General features: G+C 50.7%; 5 protein-coding genes across 5 annotated transcripts; 3 read left to right on the forward strand and 2 right to left on the reverse strand.

Moving 5' to 3' along the window:
• Positions 1–1,888: 1,888 nt before the first annotated feature.
• CTAM01_08630 (major facilitator superfamily transporter) lies at positions 1,889–3,537 on the forward strand (the record flags this gene model as incomplete). Its single annotated transcript, XM_060524650.1, has 3 exons — positions 1,889–2,419; positions 2,479–3,053; positions 3,105–3,537. The coding sequence occupies 3 exons, from the start codon at positions 1,889–1,891 to the stop codon at positions 3,535–3,537; spliced, it is 1,539 nt and encodes a 512-aa protein (XP_060380597.1).
• Positions 3,538–5,078: 1,541 nt separating this feature from the next.
• Positions 5,079–5,539, reverse strand: CTAM01_08631 (uncharacterized protein; the record flags this gene model as incomplete). The annotated part of the gene is made up of 2 exons (XM_060524651.1): positions 5,079–5,363; positions 5,438–5,539. 2 exons carry the CDS (start codon positions 5,537–5,539, stop codon positions 5,079–5,081), a joined length of 387 nt encoding a protein of 128 aa, XP_060380598.1.
• A 643-nt stretch (positions 5,540–6,182) lies between these two features.
• Positions 6,183–8,947, reverse strand: CTAM01_08632 (fungal specific transcription factor; the record flags this gene model as incomplete). Its single annotated transcript, XM_060524652.1, has 8 exons — positions 6,183–6,552; positions 6,907–7,370; positions 7,419–7,723; positions 7,797–8,244; positions 8,297–8,420; positions 8,542–8,565; positions 8,624–8,633; positions 8,815–8,947. The coding sequence occupies 8 exons, from the start codon at positions 8,945–8,947 to the stop codon at positions 6,183–6,185; spliced, it is 1,878 nt and encodes a 625-aa protein (XP_060380599.1).
• An 857-nt stretch (positions 8,948–9,804) lies between these two features.
• CTAM01_08633 (uncharacterized protein) lies at positions 9,805–10,162 on the forward strand (the record flags this gene model as incomplete). The annotated part of the gene is made up of 2 exons (XM_060524653.1): positions 9,805–9,943; positions 9,993–10,162. The coding sequence occupies 2 exons, from the start codon at positions 9,805–9,807 to the stop codon at positions 10,160–10,162; spliced, it is 309 nt and encodes a 102-aa protein (XP_060380600.1).
• Positions 10,163–11,207: 1,045 nt separating this feature from the next.
• On the forward strand, positions 11,208–12,744 carry CTAM01_08634 (uncharacterized protein; the record flags this gene model as incomplete). The annotated part of the gene is made up of 3 exons (XM_060524654.1): positions 11,208–11,388; positions 11,480–11,676; positions 11,737–12,744. The coding sequence occupies 3 exons, from the start codon at positions 11,208–11,210 to the stop codon at positions 12,742–12,744; spliced, it is 1,386 nt and encodes a 461-aa protein (XP_060380601.1).
• Between the last annotated feature and the right edge of the window lie 341 nt (positions 12,745–13,085).

The following is a 13,085-nucleotide window of genomic DNA, read 5'->3' on the forward strand; positions in this document are numbered from 1 at the left end:
CCACAAGGCTGACAAATGTAACTTTACTGTGTAATAGACAACGAAACGGTCAGGTTACAATGCTGCATGTGAATCGACCTGCAGGTTAAGTCCGGCTGCCGTAGGACATTTCCGCCGTGGGAAGCTTTAGTATCGGCCGGATCTTCTTTACTCGTATTCTCGTGATGTGTCCGTATGGATAGTTATCATCTCGGAGATATGAGTTTGTTCGTCGTCCGATTCCTGGACATTTCGCTAGAATAAGCTTGATGGATGACAACTTCGGATACAAAGTCACAAAACCACGTGGTTTTGCGCCGTTGATGTAATCCGGCTTAGTGGTAAACAGCCACGGAGGCTGGTATTATTGACAAGCCTGACGTTCTAAATGACACTTCGATTTCCGACCGAGCGCCGAGCACACCCTTCCGAGACAATAGAACAGTGGTGATTGGTTCAATGGTCAAAGGTGAACAGCTTGTAGCATCCCTCATTCCAATCCAGAGTCTCTCGGGCTTCGCGTTTTCATCTCAAGACCGAGCCATAAAGTCCCTTTCCGGGACCCCCATCCCGGAACACGGCTCCGGGCTGGGGTACGAGGCGAGATCTTGCAGCCAAGGCGGGTTCTCATGAAGAAGATGATTTTGAAGATGCCAAGAGTCTGGATCAGGAACATTGAACCTATGAAGAATCATGAGGAGCATGAGCCTGGCCATTCTCCAAGTTTGCAGAACTAATCACTCTACTGGCCTAAGAGTAAATGAAGAAGCTCCCCTGTTGCACGAAAAAGATGATCACCTAGCTGTAAATGGGATGAAGCCTCACCGACTCTCCAAACGCTAAGCGAAGATCAGCAACCAAGTTCTCCTCGCTCACTTGAAAGTTGAAATCGCACTGGTTGATTGATCTAAGACGGGGTAAAAGCGACTGACCTAGCGGCCGATATTCGTTTCCGTGAATCACAAGCGCACGTTCCCACCGCGAGACTCCCAAATGACACTGCGACAGGCGACAAGCTCACAAAGCTAAGAGATGACTACCCAAGAACATTCGTCACCACAACAGCTGGCCATGAGCCGCTTGGAAGCAAGCGGTCCAACCTTTTCCCATTCTCTGCCTAACGGCTTAGGTTTTCACATTTCTCGAGTGGACAAAGGGGCCTTCGGCCGGTAAGTCGCTTGTTATATCCGGCCCGCTAAGCTAAGGGTCGCCTACCCCTCCCCAGGATCTTGGTATCCAGAATTGCGGTGATCCAGAAGGGCATGGCGTTTAGAACCGAACATGGGTTTGTCTGGAGTCTTCTGCATTCTCCGAGTCTAACCCTCCTAAACAATATTGTTTCTTTGCGCTTGAAGGGCGAGAACTGCGCGAGAGGAGCTTATGTCAACGTTTGTTGATTCCATGTCTATGTTCGATTAATAATTGTCCATCACTTGAGCCGCACCATAGAACTTGTTGTGGAGTGTGGAAATACTTTCTTCATTCGGATATAGGCAGGGCCCCAGAGAATAAGAACAACACGAACTGCTGCTACTGATCGTGCTGGTATTACCTTGGACTACTTGATATAGTCCCATGTTTAGCCGACCAAGAAGCAAGCAATCTCGTTGAGCTATTCACCGACGATACGAAACGACGCGATAGTTCGCCCCACAAGCATTGCTCGCACCCAAGGGGCCCAAGGGAGTTTCTTTTCTAATCTCATCAAGGAACTTTTCGCCAACAAGATCTGCGTCCACGGACTGAAAGGCGGCGCTGGCCATCGACGCTTCACTCGAAGCCACTTGAGAGAAAATATCGAGAAAGGGAGCAATACAATCCAATACGAAGCGGCAACCCGTCCGTGTCACAAAAGTTCGCTGAGGAAAACAGTCGCAAGAACACCAGTTCAACCCCAGAATCCACGGCCATGCCGCGCTCTCAACACGCCCTCTCAACATCGTCCAACTCGTCAACCGTCATGGACAGGTCCACCGCGCCCGCAGACCCAGAAAAGTCGGACCACATCCCCTACGAGTCCTCCTCCTCCGCCCGCCAATCCCTAGATCGCATTCCCTCCCAGCAGCGCGACACGGAGGCCAACATCTACCCAGAACCCGCCAACGTCGTCGAGGCCGATCTCGAAAAGGGCGGCTTGGCGCACGCGACAGCAACGCAAGATGCCAAGACCGATGGCCCGGTCGGTGGTGATGCACCGGCACCGCCCGCGGCCGGCCCGCCCCCGGGGATGAACCCGGCTGACTTTCCCGACGGCGGCGCCCAGGCTTGGCTTGTCGTCTTTGGAGGGTGGTGCGCGCTGTTCTGTACTTTTGGGTTGATCAACTGCGTCGGCGTCTTCCAGGCGTATTATGTGTCTGGTCCCCTCAGCTCGTATCCTTCGTCGACTGTCGCGTGGATCACCAGTCTGCAGGTCTGGGTAATGACCTTTATGGGCGTCATTGTAAGTTTCCCCCGGAGAGCCTCTTCGCCGCTGTCTCGATAGCTGACGATTCGCTCTAGTTTGGCCGTTTGTATGACACATTCGGCCCCAAGTACCTCCTCTACTGCGGTACCGTCGTCTACGTCTTCGGTCTGATGATGACCTCGCTGTCAACGCAGTACTACCAATTCATCCTCGCCCAGAGTCTCGTCTCGTCCATCGGCTCGAGCGCGTGCTTCAACGCCTGCATGTCGTCCGTGACCTCGTGGTTCTTCAGGAGACGCGCAGCCGCATTTGGCATCATGGTCTCCGGCTCCTCGCTCGGCGGCGTCATCCTACCCATCATGATGTCCAAGATGATTCCCCAGGTCGGCTTTCCATGGGCCATCCGCGCCGTGGCATTCCTGTTTCTGTTCTTACTCGGTATCGCGTGTCTGACCGTCAAGTCTCGGTTGCCGCCTCGCCCGCGCCCATTCGTCTTCAAAGAATACGTCGATGGTCTGCGTGAGCCGCCCATGGCTATCACAGTATGCGCATTGTTCCTCTTCTTCCTCGGCATGTTTTTGCCTTTCAACTTTGTCATCCTCCAAGCGCGTGCGCAAGGTATGGATGAGAACCTCGTCATTTACCTTTTGCCCATCATGAACGCTGTCAGGTAAGCACCTATCGCCATCATTATCTATACCATGGTACTAACAACGCGTAGCATCCTCGGTCGCATCGTTCCCGGCATTGTCGCCGACAAAGTCGGTCGGTACAACGTAATGATCTGCATTACCTTCATCAGCGCAATCTTCTGTCTCGGCCTCTGGATCCCAGGAAAGAGCAACGCCGCAATCATCGTCTTCCTCATCATCTTCGGCTTCTCCTCCGGCGGCTTCATCTCACTAGGCCCGGCCTGCATTGCCCAAATCTCCGACATTAGACAAATTGGCGTTCGCACCGGAACCGCGTTCGCCGTTCAGTCCTTTGGAGCCTTGGCTGGTAGCCCTATTGCCGGCGCCATTGTCGCGTCGCAAGGAGGCACCAACTATCTTGGGCTTCAGCTGTTCTGCGGCTTCTCGATGCTGGCGGCGGTTGGTGTTTTTATCGCGGCGAGGACTGTGCAGGTGGGATTCACGCTGAAAAAGGTTGTTTAATGGGAATTACGCTGGGTTCGAAGCGAAAGTCTAATCCTGGCATACTGCATGTCAGCAGGAGAATAAGAGTTTACCGGCCGATATGTCCGCAACCCCGATCTCCGCTCTAATCGCCGGCTCCGTTCCGGCGCCGTCTATGAGCCGTGCCCGATCCTACCTCATGATTGGCTGCACCTCTTTCTCCCGTGTCCGGTTGCATGCGAGGGAACAAAGAAACAATGGAAAAAACAACGATGAAAGAGAGTTTACATAGAATATTAGTTAATGGTGGAATATACAACGTTGCTGTCTCCAATACCTCTGGGTTTGATTCCCTACGTACACATCCTATGTAAGCTCACGCTTCTCAAGCTAAGATGTGGCTAACGGGAGGTGACAGAGAATTTTGTCAATGAAGCTTCAGCGATTGCAAGCGACATGGCCTCGACCAGTTTACATGTAATCATTGAGACGGACTTCCCCATCTCTGCGACTCTTCGGAGCTCCGGAAGACCGCAAAGACTGCGGCTTACAAGGTCTTCATTAGATTTGAACGAGACAAACATCCTCCATAGTACAAGAATCCAATGATTTGAGACCAGTTGAGGTTGTTTGATCTCTCGCTTCATGTCTTGAGCTCCACCACTGTGACCTTCAGTTGCCGTCTACAAGGTCTTGTACGGGCGTAGGCTCGATTTTTGGGAAATCTTTCTCGAGCTTACGACGGGAGCCATCCCAAATTGCGCATAACCACGTGCACAATCTAACCCGAAGGGCCCGAAGGGGAAAATGAAGCTCTGTTGCATCTTTTCGATTACAATCTAAACAAGTCCTTGCAGGATCGCGATTGATTCCTCTAAGCTGTCAGGCCTCGCCGGTTAAGGGATAGCTTAAGGGGCATGAGGAGGGGGACCAAGCAACAAAGGAGCAGCTCAGGCATATATAGAGCGCTGGTTGTACACCTCGAGGGAAGGGCAGATTTCAGTAATTCATCTTCTAGACCCTAACAGCAGTTGGCCTCTGTGAGCTTCTTCCCTGTGTCGTACAACTATTGACATAAGCGGTCTCGAGATCATGTCGAGTCATCAGCGATGGAGAGCTTGTTGCCTTGCAAAAGTTAGCTTTGATTTGTGACCCGAAAAAGAATTTTGGAATTACCTTTGATGCCTTCTGCGACTTGGACAAGACCGTTGTAAACGGTCCTGTCGTCAATGGGGTGGGTAGCTCTTGGAATGTGAACTGACACTCTGAAAAAGGGCGAAATTGAAGCAAGCAATGCCACACGTGTGGTCAAAGAGGGTGGGACTATCCTCTGACTCAGGGATCGACGCAGCGTTGATAGCGGTGTTGACAAAGAACGCCATTTGTTCGAGGTAGGAGGCAGGGCAGCATAAGTCGGGTAAGTAAGTGGTCGCGGAAGTGTCCGAAAGTCACTCGCCCCAGTGAGATCAACTTCATCTTCGTAATGGCCGTCTTCTTTCTAATAATAGGAGATATTGACGCCCAGGCCCTAGGTGTTACGCAGATCTGAGTGATGTTTATGAGTGAGTTGATGCGGTCCCCTAGATTGGCGACGATGCAAGGTAAGGGGGAAAGGTTGAGACTCCATATTCGGGTAGGTAAGGGATGCCGAAATGGCTTGGTATGAACCTCCTCGTTGTCTTCGATCTCTCAGCAGCTGCGACGAGATTTAACTCTGACTGGCTTTCCCTGGTAATGTTGTAAACTGTTGAAATTAGGGTGTCGACATTGTATTTTTCAAGGACGGCCGTGAGAGAATCAATATCAGAATAGTCTACAGCCACGAAGCGAACATTTGGGGCTGCGCCTCCGGGTTGTCCTGAGACCTAGGTGAGAACATGACTGTTAGTATTGAGTCTTATTGCTAAAATGCATGGACCATTGTCTTGTTGATAAGTACCTTTCTCGTCAGCACGATAACCTCATGGGTTCCTTGGGCCGAAATAGCTTCAACAAGATCACGGCCAGGGCCGCTGATTCCGCCAGCAATTGCCACAGCCATATTGGTCTTATCTTTCGTTATCTTACTTTCAACAAACAAAACCTTTCCTCAGTGATGGCGAAGGGGCCCGGAAAATTCAGTCTCTCCACACTGTTCGAAGTTTTCGTCCTATATATGTTTATGGATCAATGACGGCGTGTATCAAGAGTCTTGCTCATGCCAAGAGTGAAGACTCATCTCGCTCTTCGGACAACGCCAAGGCGTCCGTCACATGGCAGTATTGCGGCTAGCAGCGTCATGAACCGGAGATTAAGGACAAGATTTCGGAAGCGCAAGAATCTGAGCAGGCCATGACCAACTAGCTTAGAAATTCAACTCGGCAGCTTCCGTTAACATGGTCTGCCCCGAGTTTAGCAGTGGGATGTGCAGCTGTCGCGGACACGGGATCTCGTAGGTTTCGGGGCTCTCGGGGACCGAAGAGTCTTTTGGCCCGCCCCTCCCGACGGAGATAGATCGTTCGCTTTTACGCGATCCCAATCGTAAGTCTTCTTGATTCAAAAGTTCGGTTATCTTTTCTTCTAGGAGATTTTCATTCTGTTTGTTACAAAACCAGTACAATAGTATGGTACTCGACTCTATGTGTCTATCGTTGATCTCGCACCCAGCCGCAAGCCTCGAGCTGGGATAGCCTGGTGAAATCCGACTAGAAGAAGCCCATGACCTGCTCCCCACCAAACATCATCTCCATGTCCTGATTAGACTGCCCGTGTTCAGCCGCCAAATGATAATTGCCCGCCATAGCATTAGCCGGATAAAATTGGGTGAGCCCCAGGGTTGACAGAGACGGGACAGACGCCCAATCTTGCTCGCTGCTTGTCTGGATGTGCTTTTCTGCAATCATATAGAGCTGTCGAGTAATGTCATAAAAGTCCTTTGCAGAAGGTGATAGATCGGCCCCATGCTCAAGGCTGTCTGCAAAGCATTTGAGTCGTTGCGCGTCGCCCGAATCTTGAGTCTCGACTATGTGGCAAAATACCACCAGGAGTGGAATAAAAGGGGTTTGGAGTAGTCTCCTGAATACACAATGGCACCTGTCAATTCCACAACGGATGATCTAGAAAATCGGCATGAATAGTGGTATTGGGCTTACCAATGGAGGTAGAGATTCACAATATGTAAGTCGCCGCTCATCAAGGGGACGCACTCAAGATGGGCGTCAATTGTCGAGCGTGCATATGCCAAGCAGTCCGGTGAGAAAGATGGCACAGAAGCTCGAGAAGTTCTTGCCCTGCATATCAGAGTTCCTGTCGTATAGTACATGACTTTGGCGGATATCGCAAGGACATCATCCAACTTCGTCGTTGGTTCGGTACTATTGGCAGGGGAAATCCTTGAGTTGACCTGATTGTACGTTACCATCATCATACTTGAACTGAGTAACAAGCTCCACGGTCGTACATACCAGATTAACGGGCTCTATCAACTTGAGATCAGCAAGCAGGCTATCTGCTCGCTCGGATAAGTCTTCCTGGGAGACAAGCTGTGCGCTTCGACTGTAGAGCAGATCGTAAATTTTGCTGTGAATTGAGGCATTCTCGACCCAGAACGGCACAACTTTATCCCACAGCCTTGGTAGACAGACCAGATTGAGCCCCTTGGGTATGTCAATATCAGAGTCTCTAATCATGGAGGCTCTGCCCACGCGCAAGGCAATACTCTTTTCCAACCCGTAGACGTGCCAGAACAACAAGGCTTTGACGTTTCTCGTACTTTCGTCATCAGCAACAATAAGACTATCGTCATGAAAGCCTGCAGCCATGCAAAGCTGCGCTGCGAAGCATATCAACCTCCATGCCAGCCACGGTTTTGCCATCTCGATGGCGTGCGTTGTCTGGGTTGTTAGTGTGGAACAAGGTCAACATATGATGGCTTGACATACGCCGAGGATCAATGCTTGTACGTTTTTGGCTTTTGCAGATAAACCGGCATCTATCGTTGCTACTGCGGCCGTGAGAGCATTTCTGCACATTGCCCCCCAGGCGAGAGACTGTTTCCGAGGCTCAGACTGTCCCACACTGGGAGGGCAAAAATACTCTGTGAAAAGAGAATGCAGGCCCGAGTTCACTATAATGAAGTCAATGGCAGTATAGTCGTCGACGGAGAAGTAGACGTTCCGGCAGAGGTCAATGAAGTCCGAACATGGGAGAAAACACCTCAAAACAAAGAAACTGCTGGGAGGGTTGTCTATCAACTCACAATCCTTAGCAAAGGACTTTGGACAATGACTTTGACACAAGATACAAGTTGATCCACGTACCTTTCAGTTGTCTAAGCACACCAACGACAGCGGCTATTGGCGGCAGAGGCATGTTTCGGTAACTTACGGGCTTCTGGGCTAAGTGTCGTTGGACAGGTCCTGCTGGACTCTGAGATCCCGCGACTCTATGCGCACTAGCAACGGCATTCACGTAGCATGAGGTACCCAACTCAATGGCCGCACTTTCTGTGAGTCTTCTTGTTGCTGCCATCTGGAACCTCAGTGAGGAGGGGCCTTCAACCGGCGGAGCTTCATCTCCTGCATCATATTCTGTGGCGACGTGAGGTGTATCCTTTACGGAGAGCGGCACTTCTGAAGGGGCCTTTTCAGGGGTCAGCCCCGAGCATGAGCATTGTGTTGACGCCGCACTCTGTTGTTGTTTGAGCAGCAAGGACTCAATATTGGCTAAGCGTTTATCCAAAAGGTCAATCTTCTCCTCGCTGCGAGCCTATTAGCCTGGAAGATGCTGCGAGGGAAGGAAAGGGTTGATCGGGAAACACACTACTGCAGGGATACATGAACCCTCTGGCGAGGAACCTTGGGCTTCTGACCAGCGCCAGTGAATGTGCAGTCCTGTGACGACTGTCGACAGTTGAAGCAAGGTACGCTTTTGTCACATCGAACCTATTAGAGTGGCTGTTAATGACTGGTGTTGATCACACAGACAGAGACACTGATGCAGAAATTTGTGCCCCTAGAACATTGCTGCGTCTCATTTTGGAATCATTGCAACACGTCCACTTACTTTGCGCAACCGGCATAAGTCACACTAGACACATTTCTGTTAGATATGTACTTAAGTAGGACCACAATCGATCTTTGCTTACCGCAGTTGCCCTTGAGTCCATGTCAGCTATTCGGGCTTGAATGCAGCTGCCTCAAGCTGTGTCGAGTTGTTGGGGCAAGAGTCGTGGAATCTCCTTCGGACTCCTCGGTCGCCATTGCCTGGACTCAGTGACATCCCGTCGGTGGGAGTGTAGTATCGGCCTCCGAGGAGACCGAGCAGGGATGTGTGCACAAATTTCCATCTCCGTCTGTGGGCCAGATCCGAGATCTGAACGAGCAAGGGGTGCGGAGCAGTCCGCCCGGCGCTCGGCCCTCAACTCGGCGCCGGCTGCGGACCTTGGATACCAGTCACCTGTACTATTCATTGGTGCCATTGTGCTTGCCTGTCCATTAAAGTCAGGGTTGCTTATCGGGTGGTATTGTTCTTCGTACAATACAGGCTGACTGGTCAGCTTTCGGCTTATTATTTTGGCTAGCTGCCTTATTCTCTTGAGATTGTAGCAATACTCCGTGAGAGAGAAATCAGTAAAGTCTATGAACAACAAGGTCCAGTCTAGAGATGCCCTTGTATCCCGGTGATATCGACTGAACTTTTCTAAGTTTTGACTCCTTTGAGGCCGCCCGACTCTACAAAGAGTATTGTTTAGTGTGTCTCATCGATTTAAGTAGAACCAACGCCGTGTGACAACTTCCTCGTCACGGCAAACTGCGCTGATCAAAACGTGTAAGATCCTCGGCAACGATTGGCTGATGAACAGTCTGTTCCATGGTATCGGCTGAGATGAGGGCACCAAGATGTTTGGAGCGGGTGACTCGTCGCTTGCTGTCTTTGATTCAGCTGCAGGTACGAGAGGTGTTCTAGACAGCCCCGATCAAAGGTTCCCATGTCTCGTGGAAGAGTCAGCTGGACCGAAATCGGGTCTTCGAATTAGCGATCAACGCAAACATTGAGTCAAGATCATGGGCCCTTCGGGATTGAGGAAGCTCAAGAAATCGCACTCGTCGGCTAAGAATGTTATTTTGCTGGCAGGAAGGGTTGAAGCAAATGAAAAGGACGAATTGAACTGTATCTAGACACGGTCATTATGACGCTATTATTCTCAACCCCTCAGCAATTAGCAGCAAAATCCGACAGAACACATTCCAAATCCGTGTGGTTGACTCATTCTGCATGGCGCTAAATGCTGACTTCAGCTGGTCAAAGACTGGCGGCGGGGATGCGATGTGGATTGACGGGGATAAACTTAAAGAGCCTGGTCTGTCCCAAGCTCCCATCATCATCAACATTAGGTTGCCTGAAGAAAAGTCCATTCTAACATCGACGATATTTTATCAACAGGCTCTTATGGCTTCACAAATGAGTACCGCGGACCTTGTCAATCATTTGAAGGCGATCTACGCTTCGTATAGACATACCGCGGATATCGATGCGAAGGGGATCTTTTTTTCTCCATCTTGCTACCAAATATGTCGCCCAAACCCCTCGTTTGCTGCGCACAATCGTGAGACAATCGTGCGCTACCTGCACGAGTATGCACCCAAAGACGAAAACGGGGCATCGGGGTCAAGTGGAAAGCTAGCGAAGAAGGGATATTATACGATACGACCACTCGAAAAAGAGGAGTTTGAGTTCGGCGCCGACGAGCAGACTGCTCCTGCCGGCTTCTCTTCAGCGTCGGAAGTCGAACAGAAGGCCAGAAGAGAGGGGTGGGTGGGATTGAGGGTTGATCTTTGGGATGAATCGCTAGGTAATGAAATAGACAGGAAAGAAGACCTTTTGGTCAAGGTGCAGTACTGGTGGCGTAGAGAGGAAGGCAACTGGATGCAAATCTTTCACGACATTATGTACATGGGTCCGCGTGATGGGAGTGAAGGGGTTGATGCGGAGGTCTTGGAATGACATCCAGACCCATACATTTGCGAGACAAGAATGGATGACAGGTAACTCAGGCGAAGGGTAGCTTGCTGGATGTCTCAAATTGTTCGGCTGGAGTTGGCTGTCGAAGTTTTTCGTTGATTTCATACCACTCGATTCCCATGTCTCAGAATGGTTCGTTCTGTTCTGGAATCACTCAGCATGGTGAGAGGGTTAGAGACAGGCTTGTGTCGCGGACTGGGAGATAAGGCCGCTTGGTATGTACATCCTCCTCAAAATCGTTGACATGTCCTCGTCTAAAGTATGTCGGCATGGACAGTACGCTTGTGTACACTGTTATGTCCTGATTTTGGTCAACAGACCCGCTACAACGAGTGAGAAGAACTATCATTGACTGACGAGGAAAATCTACCAGACATTGTTACTTATGAACCAAATTTGGAGGTAGTGTAATTACCAAGTGTCTCATTGTGGACAGTACAGTCACCTCAGCTTGAAGTGTATCACAGGTTGGCTCCACCTCCAGGGCTCTCATCTGCTCGGTTGATAGTTCCAGAATCCATGCCTGTCTCTCGTTGGACTTGACCATCTTTGTCTTAGATTGAAATTTGACAGGAGTTCTAGACGATGTCAGGATCATTCAGATCCTCTCTGGGCGATATTTCGGTCCATTTCATACCAGAATCACCCCGAGATGAATGTTGACTTTTCTGACTTGACCACAATTCACCACAGTGGGAGAATCCATCATGGGCTTCCGAGCTTCCCTAACCTTCACTATTGGCGTGTTAACTCTAACATGCAGAGCACAGAGTCCGATCCCCGAGGATCAAGATCCGTGTCTAGATCCTGGGGTCCTTGCCTCGAAATGGTTTGACGACAACATGATCCGGCCAAACTATGTTCCAGCAACGACGGAAGAAAAGCCTAGTAAGTGATACCCAATGCATTCTTTCCGCAGAATATATTCCACGAGCGGTGTAGGAGCCCGTAATGTCGTTAAGTAACAATGCGAGTATAGTTGTTGCTCAGAGAATCTTCGACCAGCCCCAGACTTCAGAGACTGGCAAGTCTTATGTGACTAGTCTGGAGCAGACCAGCGTGCTCTACATGACGGGAGTCATTGTAGACTTACTGCAGGCTGATGTGCAAAAGACTGGAGCACCTGAAGACTTGCCACGGTCCCTCGGAACAGGTTATAATAGTGCCATTCTTGTCGTAAGATATATAGTATCCTCGGGCCTTGCGTGATCTTACTAGATGACTGACTTTGAGAAGGGCGAAAGATCAACACTACGGTTCTCTGGTCGCATCGAAACCCACAATGGCGCAATCAACCTGTATGCAACTGGAGCTGGGACGACGGTCACCCTGGAGGCACCCCAACTGTACAGTAGCGGCCCGGGAGCCATTGGTCTTTTTGCCATCCGGGGTGCCAATTTGGATGTCACCAATCTCCGCCATTGCTCGGGTGGCTACCGATCACCTACCCTCGCGGGCCTCAACATCAACAGCCGTGGGGGCGTCGCCCACACTACCAACCCGGGGTCGCCATTGATTTACTCACTAGGGCGAACCATGTCATCCAATCTGACCGGTTGGGCCGACGCGTCCCCTGCCATAATCATGGAGGGGCCTCAGTATGTACATCTGAACGGTTCAACCATCACTTCGGGAACAATCAGTGGTTTCCTGTTCTTCGATTGGTCCATCACGGCTCAACATGATGCCGGCACGTTGGAGGCGACGTCCCTCAATCTGACGGTCCGCGAGGGCCCGGCCTTTTACCTGGCAACATTTTCCGCCGAGATCATTCTAATGAATGCAAGGATATACAATCCTTCAGGAATTCTGCTTCTGGCGGATACGAACACAGCATCCCGGGACCTTGAGAGGGTCGAGCCGCAGCTTTGGAGCGGGAGTCCAATCTCTTCCAACTCTTCCCTGACGCTGATGGGCTCGGAAGGCATTTCCGGAGATATCGTCACCCGGGGTGGTTGTACCGTCACTGTCAATCTTCTGGCCAACAGCACGTGGCAGGGCTCCGCCAATGCATCTCTCATCAATAATCGTGGGGGCTTGACAGTGCAGATTGACGATACAAGCACCTGGATCGTAGCAAAGAACTCGTTCGTCCGAGGTCTGTCAGTCGTTGGTGGGGATCTTGGACGCCTCAAGGACCAGGGGTACACGGTTGCGTATGATCAGAAAGCCGCAGAGAGCTCCTGGCTCCAAGGCCGGACGTACACTTTGCAGAACGGAGGAAAGCTTCAGCCGTGGAATTGAGCTGATAGCTGGCTGTTCTTGATTACCGATACAGAATGTTTTGCGATAGAACGAGTCATGGTAAGGAGATTGGAAGTCGGTGTTTGTTCATCCGTCTCTGACATTTTGCATTTGAAATCGAAGAATGGCAAATAGCACAACGTAACATGTCGGATCCGAGCAACGTTTTGCCCAATTGAAGGAATTTTTTAAGCTTTACGTACTCCTTGTCGACCCTACCCACCGTTCAAAGGCCGTGTTCCACAGGATCCATCTCGGCTAATCAGCCTAGTGGTTGTGAAGATCGAGGTAGGGACTTTTGGCGATGGCGCAATTGCTGTTATGTACGGGATTGGTGAAGA

This window comes from Colletotrichum tamarilloi (assembly GCF_030869305.1).
Source record: "Colletotrichum tamarilloi strain Tom-12 chromosome Unknown Scaffold_31.1, whole genome shotgun sequence".
NCBI lineage: Eukaryota > Fungi > Ascomycota > Sordariomycetes > Glomerellales > Glomerellaceae > Colletotrichum > Colletotrichum tamarilloi.